Source organism: Ceratotherium simum, chromosome 12 (genome assembly GCF_057802395.1).
Source record: "Ceratotherium simum simum isolate JZ-2026a chromosome 12, ASM5780239v1, whole genome shotgun sequence".
Classification (NCBI taxonomy): domain Eukaryota; kingdom Metazoa; phylum Chordata; class Mammalia; order Perissodactyla; family Rhinocerotidae; genus Ceratotherium; species Ceratotherium simum.
This window is the reverse complement of record NC_141911.1, coordinates 41078986-41091011: the sequence shown is the minus strand read 5'-3', so window position 1 is coordinate 41091011 and position 12026 is coordinate 41078986. Positions and strand designations below refer to the sequence as shown.

Sequence of the window (12026 nt, the reverse complement as noted above, 5' to 3'; positions counted from 1 at the left end):
GTAGCTCCTCCCTGGTGAATTAACAGGCCAAATGTCCTGTGTTTGATTCCACTTGGTAGAACATACTAACTCCCTTACCATTTTTTAGCATCTTTTAGGTAATGTTTTGTTGTCAAAACCCCAGTTTCAACCCAGCCTTTTCTGTTCCAATTTGTTTATTCATATACGAGCATTTACCTTTTCCTGGATTTATAGCCTTGTATTCCTAACCAAACTCACAGAGAATTTTTCTTCTGGGCCCTTAAAAATTTACTTGGTTGTGTCAATGATTACAGTGGGATTTTATTTCTAGGTTTTCAACTTGTTTTCAAATTACTTCATTCTACACAATTTTACTATTTTGGTATGTCTTCTCAGAGCATAGTTATGTGCTTAATAAATTACTTCTTTACTTGATGACCACTTTTGCTTGAAAATAGTACAGAAATCCAATAAATGACAAATGAGGCTATGAGCTAAGGGGAGAGGTGATGCCTTAAAGAAAAGCTCTTTCTGTGGACATAAATCACAGAATTAGAAATATTTCTCCCTAGTCTGCTGAGACATGGAAAGAAAAGAATCAACAGTGAAATAAACATGGGATAAAGAGCTGACTTTGGTGTTCCCAGCACCATGGGCCTACAGATGACATGTAATAAAATGGGTCTCCTGGGAAGCTTGGCTTGGCTTATGAAGCACTTGTTTATTGTCATGGAAAAAAATCTGCCTCTTACGCCAAGATTATAGAACATCTTCATTCCCATTAGCCTCAGAACTAAAGACTGTTCAAGGCAAGGTTAACCATGACTTATTCAGAGCCTCTGGAAGAAAGAGTCCTACTCTTCACATCTCAAGAACCAATTGTTTCCTGTATAAATGTTGCCATTTAGGTACTATTTGTCTTAAGTGACACAGTCATGGTTTATCCTGTTTTTGTGTATTTAAACAATTTATCTCCAAACTTTCAAGTAGCTTTGTTTAAGAACAAAATTCTTAAAATGGGATAGACCATGATAATTATACTTTGGTGTTGCAGATCCTGTGAAGCCATCTGGCAGCTCCTTACAAGCACCAGCTGATTTACCTTTAGCTATAAATACAGCACCACCATCCACCCAAGTGGATTCATCCTCGGCTGTGCCACCTCCTCCATATCAGCTCATTAACCTTCCGCCACACCTGGAAACTCTTGGCATCCAGGAGGATCCTCAAGACTACCTCTTGCTAATCAACTGTCAAAGCAAGAAGCCTGAACCCACCAGGTAAATCGAATATGCCTGCGTGTGTGTGTATCTGTGTGTGTGTGTGTGTATATATGTACATTTAGGAATTTTACCTTTAAACTTTTTTAACCCAAATTTGGAAGCTTAAAAGAAACCATCTATATAGGCTTATATTTCAGGTTTATATTCCTCCACTAATGATTTCTGATATTCAGGAGATTTTATTGAAGAAAAGCATTGCCTACTGTCTTTGGCAAAGAACACTTGCACCTACAAGGCTCTTTTGGAATCTGTCTCCTGTTGCATAGTCTTTGTTACAGACTCACAGTGTTACTTGCTTAACAGATTTCACTGATTTATAAATGGTGATCTTGCTCCATTTCTTATGTGATTGTAAACCAGCCAAGGGTCATCTTTTGTTTCTGAAGAAGGAGAGGAATATCTACTCCTAGAAGATTTTGAAAGCAAAACGATTCCATTGCAGTGAGTGTGTTGTGGTTGCTTTGGATCTGTGTGATAAATTAATCATACAGGTAAAATCCCAGTATAGCAAATTCTATGGAACATACAAATTGGGTTTTAGTGAAATTTGATGAAATCAGATATATTGCTAAAAACCATGAAACTTTCGAATCTTCATACCTAGCTGTGAAGTAGAGCTCACCCCAAGGCCTGACTTGACAAATTTTTAAGTAGAAGGAAGTATATGGATGTTAGTGCTTCACCTGAAGTGTCATAAAAGCCTTTCCCAAGTCCTCAGTTTTCCTGTCGTCTCCATCTCTGCTCTCACACCCCTCTCTTCTAAGCTATAGGATATTTTAATTTGATCATTCTTGTCATTTGATGTTGGAAGGCTTGAGGTAACAGTGCGAGTTGGAGCCAGAAAATGCTGATCAGGAGGCCTCTCTCTGCCATTAACAGCTACATAACAAGAAGTGATTTGGGGTATATTTATTGTCTTAATTTGCAGTTTGAAAGTGGGAATGAATTGCATAGTAGATGTGAAAGATATTTTTTAAACAGGGTTATTAGATATTAAACATTTTTTATAACAAAAAAAGTGTTTTTTTTTTTTCATGTAGAAAGTGACTGTTACTGGGCTAGGATCATACAAAGCACTTGTTCAAAAATTTTTATATAGAATGTGTTAAGATCCACAAATTAGTTTCTGTGAACCATTCCCTGAGATGATGAAAACAACTCACAAACATTCCAAAGATGGGTTTCTGTATATTTGTTGTAATGGGATTTTACCTGTGAGAGCAAAGAAAATTTTATAAATCAACACTAGTTAATAATATCAAATTCTAACTTGATTTTGCTTGTTTGCTGTGAGTATTTAAAATTACACACTCGCAACTTTGTTACCCATGCTACTAACTTTTTATTTTACAACAATTCACAACTATTTTTCAGTATCAACTTTTTAAAAGCCGACAGCTAGGTGACAGTTTTCAGTACATTTTCTTTTTGTATAGTATTTTTCACTGATCTCAGTGGTATCACAGCTTTCCTGTGGTAGTAGAAATTATGCTCAAAATCATTGCTCAGATATTTTTGTGTGTCTATATTTTGCAAAAGTGACAGTTAAGTAAATATTTGTGAAGTACCCACTGTGTGCTCACTATTTTGCCAGTTGCTGTGAAGGTACAAACTAATTACATAAGATCCAGCCCCCGCAGATCTAGTCGCCTTCAGAGTTTACAAGTAAAGCTTGTGAGGAAGTCACAACATGCAAGCACTAAGTGTTTATAGATGAAGGCAAGATATGAGAACTACCTTGCAAACTCTTGTTCATCCTGCAAGACTCAGCTCAGACATGTACTCCTCTAGCAAACATTCCCCCCAAACTCCCAGCCTGGGTTAAATGCCTTTCTGGGTTTTCATAGCATCCTGGTTGTGCCTCCGTGTCTCTGTCTTATCGCAGAATTGGAAATAGCTTGATATTTTTATTTATTCTCCACTAAACTATAACATAGTCAAAGGCAGGGAACTTATTACTCGTACTTCTAGATTCTCTTAATATTGTTTGACTCATGAAGTGCAAATTTTAGAATATGTGTAGGTGCGTTAGAAATTCGGAGAAGGGACAGTGCAAGTGTTTTTAAGATGGAGGGTGAGATGCTTCATAGGAGGAGACACCTGATTGGTTAGAGAAAAGGAGACATCATTAGTAATTTGTATAAAAACAGCTTGAGGGAAGGGAGAGGTGAGAATGAGAGTGGTGAGAGGAAGAAAAAGAGGAGTAGAGGCTTCTCAGAGTAAAGGCTTTGCTTTGGAGACTAGTAGGACATAACATAGGACTTATAAGGTGGGGCCAGGTTATTAGTAGCCTCAATGCCAAGTGAAGTAGTTTGTGGGCTTTTTGTAGTTCCCACAGCCGTTTGAAAATGTGGGACTGAGAGTTTGGTGAGAAGATGGGAGTTGTCAGCATTCAGTGGAAGGTAAGGTTATGAGAAAGGAGGATTTTTTAATGGTGTGTGTGGCAAAGAATTGGAGGACTGAATTCTGTTGGCCATTCCCAGATGGAGAGGCAGGAAGAAGGAGCCAGTCAATGAAACAAGGAAATAATCCGTGAGGGAAAAGGAAAGTCAGGATATGGCAGTATGGGTTCTCTGATACGAGAGGGGGAAAGTTTCGATGAATAAATGTCATACACAGTGCCAGATGTTACTAATAAGTCAGGGAAGATAAGCCCTTAAAAAAAAACACCACAAGTTATTTTTTAAAATATTAAGTTCCTACAGGACTTTGGACAACCCACACGTAGTAGTTGAGATATCTTGTTTAGCATTAAGGAAGTGCAAGTATGCTGGTATCGTTAACTTCATTTTGGCGTATAGCCAAATTTTGTGTTACCACAAAATGCAGAGACTGAAAATGTACCCAAAGCGTAAAATAGACTCTAATGAGATTTCTCAAGGTTAATTGTTTGGAGTTGGCTTACTCTGTGGCTTGTATTTTGATCCTCTTTACAGTGTTGGCTAAATGTTTGTTAAAGAAAATTAGTAGAAAGCAAGATACACAAAACCTGTCAAATTGCCACCTCCTTATAGATCACACTGGATTTATTCAATACCAGGTAGTCATTGGACTTTTAGTTTTATGGAACAACCCATTTGCCACAGGTGGGCTTGAGAGCAATGGATCAATGTGATAAACTGTGTTGGCTCGAGGGTTTTGCATGCTCTTCAGAGGAAATGCTTTTCCTTGTGTCTATGCCTTAATCATTTACCTTTCTCAGAGTTGTGTACCCTTCTAATTCCAGTGCTTCAGGGATTGTGGTTTTATGTGTGGATTTAATAGGTGGAGTTGGGGGTGTGGGCAGGTACAGGACAGGAATTAGGGAGAATACTTTTGGTGGTTTTGTGGTGGCGGTTTTGTTGTCTGGTGTATAATCATAAAGACTAAGAAAGATTTGTGCTTTAAATCTTATGGATCACACAAAAAAATCTAATGAAAAAAGTCATGTGTTTTGATTGCTAAGCTATAAGTATATTTATTAAAATGTAGTCGTATGTCTTTACCATGTTTTATTTTCTGTCATTAACAATTTTTATTTAGAACACACGCTGATTCTGCAAAATCCACCTCTTCTGAAACAGACTGCAATGATAACGTCCCTTCTCATAAAAATCCTGCTTCCTCCCAGAGCAAACATGGAGTAAATGGCTTTTTTCAGCAGCAAATGATGTATGACTCCCCACCGCCTCGTGCTGCATCTGTTTCTGTAGACTCTAGCCTCTATAACCTGCCCAGGAGTTATTCCCACGATGTTTTGCCGAAGGTGTCTCCATCAAGTACCGAAGCAGATGGAGAACTGTATGTTTTTAATACCCCATCTGGGACATCGAGTGTAGAGACTCAAATGAGGCATGTATCTATTAGTTATGACATTCCTCCAACACCTGGTAATACTTATCAGATTCCACGAACATTTCCAGAAGGAACCTTGGGACAGACGTCAAAGCTAGACACTATTCCAGATATCCCTCCACCTCGGCCACCAAAACCACATCCGGCTCATGACCGATCTCCTGTGGAAACGTGTAGTGTCACACGCACGGCCTCAGACACTGACAGTAGTTACTGTATCCCCACAGCAGGGGTGCCACCGTCTCGTAGTAATACCATCTCCACTGTGGATCTGAACAAATTGCGAAAAGGTCAGCTCTAGTTGGCTCCTACTGTGTTAGAGGTTAATGATAGAAAATCTGTTTTTCTACATATTTGTTCTTTTAAACATACTATGATGTTAAATGAGAGTCCTTTTTTTCTTCAGCTCTGCGGTTACCTACTCATGTAGCGAAGATATCAGAGTCTCAGTAGATCCCTGGCTGGGTGTTTGTGCATGCAACGTGTGCCTGTATGCGTGTTCTGCTGGAAGGGAGAAAGAGTTGGAGTTTTCATACCTGAAGAAGTATGGCCTTAGTAATACCTTCCTGCCTCAGGAAGTGTGTACCCCTCTCTCCCACTTTCTATATATCCTGGGCGGGTAGACCCTCTGATAGGGCAGAGGAGCAGGAAATGGACCCAGCCACAAAGCCTCTCCGAGTCTTCCCTTTTCCTGTATATGTGCCATTATGGCCGCTTCTGTGTCCCATCTGTTGGGCTCCCTTTCCTTCCTTCTTAGATAAGCAATTTTTATGTTGTGTCTAACAGGTGATATTCAGTTCCAGTCAAGCCATTCTGCCTTTTTTTGCTTGGTTTTATTTCTTTTTAAAGCTCTGAATCTTCTCTCCCTTTATCCCTAACCACTTCACTTATTCCTGTACCATCCCGTATACACCCATACTAGAGCCCACCAAAAGTTACAGACCTTAAGAAGAGAAAAATTGAATCTGGTTTATACTCTTGAGATTCTTAAAGTCCAAAAAACACAAAGCCAAAGTTTAAAATGCACATACCCTAAAAACTGTGTGCTAACATTTCTGTATTTTGTGGTAGAGTTATCCATCTGTCTTAGAGAAGATAAAGAGTTAATGCTTCGTAAATAGTACTTTATCAATACTTATTAAGCCATTCAATACCAATTTCTAACTCCCTTCTTGAAGTGGCTGTATAATCTGGTTATAAGTTACTGAGATATAAGTTAGGCCCAAGGTGATGCAAAACATGAGAAAATAGAAGTATTTCTTTTCTCTGTCTTTAGATAATTTATCTCATCCCAGGCTTAGACGTTCACTCATTGTCATAATCAGTTATTGGTACTTGTTAGCATATGAGTGAGTGTCTGCATTTTCTAGTGGTTTAATGTGCCAATTCAAGATATTATTCTGTGAGCATCCTTTTTGAAATCTGTGTGTGTGCATGCGTACCTGCGTGCATGTGTGTAAAGAGAGAGAGAGGATAGGTCAATCCTGATTACCCTGAGAACTGGCAAAGATGGGAAGAAATGTTGATAGTTTGTTCTCTATTTTAGATGCTAGTTCCCAAGACTGCTATGATATTCCACGAACATTTCCAAGTGATAGATCTAGTTCACTTGAAGGCTTCCATAACCACTTTGTAAGTATAATTGACCTTGGTATCATCGAGTGTATTTCATTGTCAAAATCTTCCCACTTAGTGCCCTGAGACTAAATGAGGTCATGAAATAAAAGTCCCTTCAGATCCATATGAATAGGTGTGACTTACAATTGTGTTTTCCTGTTTGACAATAGTTTTGTTTATTAAAAGAAATGTATGTGTGTTTTAGAAAATCAAAAATGTATTGACAGTGGGAAGTGTATCAAGTGAAGAACTGGATGAAAATTATGTCCCAATGAATCCCAACTCTCCGCCACGACAACATTCCAGCAGTTTTACGGAACCAATTCAGGAAGCAAATTATGTGCCAATGACTCCAGGGACGTTTGATTTTTCTTCATTTGGAATGCAAGTTCCTCCTCCTGCTCACATGGGCTTCAGGTCCAGCCCAAAGACCCCTCCCAGAAGGCCAGTTCCTGTTGCAGACTGTGAACCACCCCCCGTGGATAGGAACCTCAAGCCAGACAGAAAAGGTAAGGAGGGCCTGGCATAGCAAAAGAGTCACGGGTTGCCAGTTTAGATCTGCATTGAACTGTCATTAAATCCAAAACAGAATTGGGACTAGAAATTCTTAAGTATTTCATATTACCTTAGTTATCAACTTCTTTAAGTAAAGCAGTATTGCTATTTATAGATTAATACTTATTATATGTTGATGCCCAGGTGAGACTTTTAAGTCTCCTTTCTCTAGAGCAGAGGTTACAAACTGAAATACTCAAAAGGATTGGCAGGCAACCGGAGAGAATTAGAAGAAACTGGAATGCCTTTGCCCCATCTAAATGGAGTAACTAACTGCTTCTTGGCTACAATCCTTTGTTGACTTGTGAAAATGATATAGGCCTGTACAGGCAAACCTTCTGTTGTGTCGAGAGAAGCCAGAAATTTCAGGGTTTTTATGTATTATCTTTTGATTTTTAAGTTCTGTCAGATAATTTAATTATTTAAAAAAAAATATTGCAGACCAAACCAAACACTTCTACAAGCTGGATGTGGTCTTTGGCAGCTATTTGTAACCTCTTCTCCAGAGTTTATAATATCAAATCAGACTTGAGATTATTAATGCACTTGACATAATTCTTGAAGGATATTGAGGTTGCTTGTGTAATCTTTCCATTCTGTCCATATAACAACTTCTTAAAGATGCTTCCGCCTTTGCTGGGGTATAAATAAATGCTTCTAGTCTATTCTTTCACACTGGCCTTCATAAGTAACATTAAATTCTAAGGTAACATGATTTGTTAGGAACTCCGTGTGAAAGAAACTTTTCAGCCCAATTGGCAATATGTACCCAAGTTTTTAAAATTTGGGTTTGAGTGGTTAAAACCCAGATAACTAGCTGTGTTGTAGCCTGCTGTTAGTGTGATTTCATCTTCACAACCAAATAAGTTAGTATATTGGCTGTGCGATGGGCAGCACAATTTCTGGGGAATTCAGCACATTTGAAAAGTCTCGTGCTGTGTATAGCTTTTTAAGAGCATGTAAATTTCTCATCAACCTGGGCTTGGATCATTAATATTCATTCTAATTAAGTTCCAGCTGGGAGGAACAGAGACTGAGACTTACAATATCTTAAGAAAATGAGTTTTGTTTTGTTTTGCTTTTAAGTAATGATACCCTCGCGCTGAAATGAGAAAGTTGTGTGGAACTGAGGCACACTGTGGGGACTGTCACTTTGTCCTGCTCTCTCTGCATTTCTGTCCTAAGGGAAGTCTTTGCATCTGCTTGGTTCTCTCTCATGTTCTTTTCTTCTTCTCTGTTTTTTTCTACTGTGTATCCTCTACTTTATGTGGTTTCTGCTTTCTGAGAGCTTTGGCCCACAACGCCCCTCTGTGGCCTTGATTCTGCCTTGTGGCTCCTTTTTATGTGCCCTTGCAGCTTCCAGATCTTCGGCTAATCTCCTTGTTCATTATTTACTCACTTCAGGTTGTGCAGAGAGAATTTGATTGGTCTCATTTGTCTTTTCGCACCAGGCCACATGATAGACTGTAGGCCAGCCCATAGATTGGCTGCTGTTGGTTCAAGTGCCCACCTTGGTCCGACAGCTGGAAAGGTCCTCATGTGTAACACCCACGGCCACCCAGACAGTGCAGGCAGCAGAGCCATAATCAGGGATGGTTGTCTTAGAAAGGGTGTGAGTGTCACAGGCTTTTTATTTGGTAACTTTTCCTTTTGATTCTCCTTGTCCTCATTTGTCTTTAAATCTATTTAGCCGTTATTAGTCATTTTCTTCTTTGCGTGCAATATGCAAAAGTACATTTGGACATGTATAGATTTATAATTGAGTTCACATATCGCTGAAGGATTGAGATACAAGTGCTGTGAACTGTTTGAAATATTGAAATATTCATTTTAATGCTAAACTGGTTCTTTCCTTATTTTCCTGTAATTAGTGCATGTTAGCAGCAAATCTCTACTTTTTAACCCTATACATAACAGTTTCATATCTTGAGGGCCCACGTAAAAGTGGAGGTGATGTAGTTTGGGTAAGCGTACAAAACTGAGTCCTGCCTGCTTTGTTCTCCTGCCTGCTCCTTCCTCCCCCCTCAGGCTCTGCAGAACAGTTTGAAAATTCCCAGTATATTTCACAGTTAATGATTCCACATGGTAAGCGTAATGCAGAATCAGAAAAGATCCCTATTTATATGTTGAAAAGTTTTAAGATCATAATGATATGCTTTTATCATCTATGTCTGACAGAGCTCATGTACCTCATATTATGTTATATATTATTTTATGTTTGTATCCTAATACATGGCATGTATAGTATATATACTATATATTACATGTATGTATAATTATCCCTCCCTCTGTATATAGTGAAAGTACTATATATTCTAGTACATGACAGATTAATTGTCCTAGTCCCCTAAACCAACCTACAGTGACTTTACAGTAGAACAGAACAAAGTAGGTTCTTGGTTACTTCTGGAGGTTGTGTTCAGTCTTTTAAAAATTAACTGAACTGTTGAGAGACAATCCTGAGCTCATTGGCCAGATAATTTATTTGATATCTTTGCTTAAATACAAAATGAAAGCACCCAGAATAAAATACCCATATAGTTTTTGGCAAAATCAAGGAGAATAGTTAGCAAAACAGTAAAGAGGTTACTAAAATCATGGTAATAAAAAAAGATTTTTGCTTTTCTTTAGTACTATTCTGCTTTTTAAATAAGTATGATACAAGAGAGGAGGCATGAGAAAGTATTTAATGTTGCAGGACAAACTTTGCCAACTCACTTGTAACTATTCAAGAAACACACATTTTAAAACCCAAATTCAGATCTTGGAGCAAAGTTTAAGAAAGACTTAAACTGTAAAACAAATGTCTTATTTGGTCATGAAATTCTTCTTACTGTATATAGCATCAGATGAGTCGATTTTAATTTCAAATTTTGTGACGTCAGATACGTGACTCCATTTATTATTCTAGTATTTCTTATCAACTAAACTTCATAATAAGCAAACCTAATTCTATCAAATATGACTTGATTAGTTTCAAAGCCCAGTATAACTAGTTCAACACCCAGTATAACTGGTTTCCGTGGTTGTCGTCTTTGGAAGGATCTATAATAAATGAGTAACATTCTAGTCTTGTTTATACCCCCAATTATAGATGTCAGCTGCTGTAGTTAGTAGTACAGATGAGTTTTTCAAATACTTCTGAGTAATTGAAGCTGCAGAAATACATAGATGTTCTAAACACTTAGGTTTAATGCATTTTCATGGACCCTTTGCCCATCACCCAACTTGTGGTAGCTCTATTTTCACCCATACTATTTCCGTCACCATAGTATTGTTTTGAACCAAGTTTTGTGTATATTAATAGAGAAGAAAAACATAATTTACGTGTATTGTATTAAATATTAGGAAAGCAGATGAGTCATTGGAAATGCAGGACAAATTATGTTTTGATTGCTTTAATTTTAACTTTTATATTTTAATGGAAAAGAAATCTTATAAAGTATGGGAAATTTTGATAAGATATCTGTTGTGGCTTCTCTTAAAGTAAGTCGTTACATAAATCCACCATATTTAATCACTGCCCTTACCTAGGCCCCCACCCCCATCCAGTCTCCTTCTAACATGATGTGGCAGCTGTTGGAGCCTCCAATGCTGTCTTTATATTTTGTTTTGTTTGGCTTTGTCCATTTATGGCTTTCTGCAGTAGTTCTGACCATTAGTTATTGTATTGATTTTGAAAAAGCAGTGCAAGGTTACCTCCGACGTTTTCGTACATTTGTTTGGTTCAAGCATCTTCAGGTCCGGTCTTCACTTTGGTGTGGGAAGCATCCAGAAGGCCAATTCTGAGGAGCTTCCCTAGGTGGGTCTTTTTTGGCACAGTGATACATTTGCTCTAAACATTTTTTTCAGGAGAGCTTCTAAAGAAGTGTTTGAATGTGTTTAAAAATTAACATGCTTTTCAAAAACTACTTTTATACTGTAATAAATGTTTGGAATATGGATGAATGATACCAGTAAATATAACTGGATTTTAATAAACAAGTATTAAAGTTTGAACCTCAAGTCAGATTTTTGATTCAATGTTAGTTTAAAGGAAGCGAGCATGGAGTGCATTTTTGTGGCATAGCCTTTACATGCAGGATTTTTTTCCCTAAATATTCTTGACCTTCCAAAATAATCATCGTTATTCTATTCCTCTTTATACAATGAGACCTTAAAACAAGCATAAAAATTTTTCGGTATGCTATCTGGATTATGTTTTGGAATTAGCAGAGGATAATAATGTTGTGCATTATTCTTTTTCTTTCTTGATTTTTGAGATGCCTCCTGGAAATAGTAGCATAATCTTTAAAACTTTGGAAGAGTAAGTAATTTAGGCAAAGTTAAACCTGTAATAATACAGAAAATAAATTTTCCACTCTGAGTTGAATTTATGTAAGCAGTACCTATTGAAATAATACTTAATAGTGTATGGACTTTTCAAAGAGGATTGCATCTGCTTATTTGAAACATGCCCTTGTGTGACTGTATTGACCATGAGATGATGGGCTTTTGAAACAAGATTCAGTTCCCTCTTAAAGAGGGAACAAGATTCAGTTTCCTCTTAAAGAACAAAAAAATATGCCATTGATCCAGTTAAACACCACCAGCTTTAAGGGAACTGCAGTTCATCAACACAGATTTAAGTGCCTACCGGTGGTAGGATATCCCCTCTGCTAGGTCTTGGGTCTCCAGACACAAGGAAGAAAAGGTGGCTTCCCTGAAGAAGCTCACAGTCCAGGGGAGGAGGTAGAAAAGTAAACACATTATCATAATTAGCATGGAATTGGCTGT

At 37.8% G+C, this 12026-nt stretch overlaps 1 protein-coding gene across 5 annotated transcripts in view; it reads left to right on the top strand.

Moving 5' to 3' along the window:
* GAB1 (GRB2 associated binding protein 1) overlaps positions 1–12026 on the top strand; it is a 117941-nt gene that overhangs the window by 86117 nt on the left and 19798 nt on the right. For 3 of the 5 annotated variants that reach the window (XM_014780174.2, XM_014780175.2, XM_087437576.1), the window contains exons 3-7: positions 1016–1241; positions 1605–1685; positions 4767–5368; positions 6625–6710; positions 6901–7204. In XM_014780174.2, coding sequence (XP_014635660.1) covers positions 1016–1241; positions 1605–1685; positions 4767–5368; positions 6625–6710; positions 6901–7204 — 1299 coding nt within the window. The remainder of the gene's footprint in view (positions 1–1015; positions 1242–1604; positions 1686–4766; positions 5369–6624; positions 6711–6900; positions 7205–12026) is intronic. The other 2 variants (XM_004420873.3, XM_004420874.2) reach the window with 1 other exon arrangement.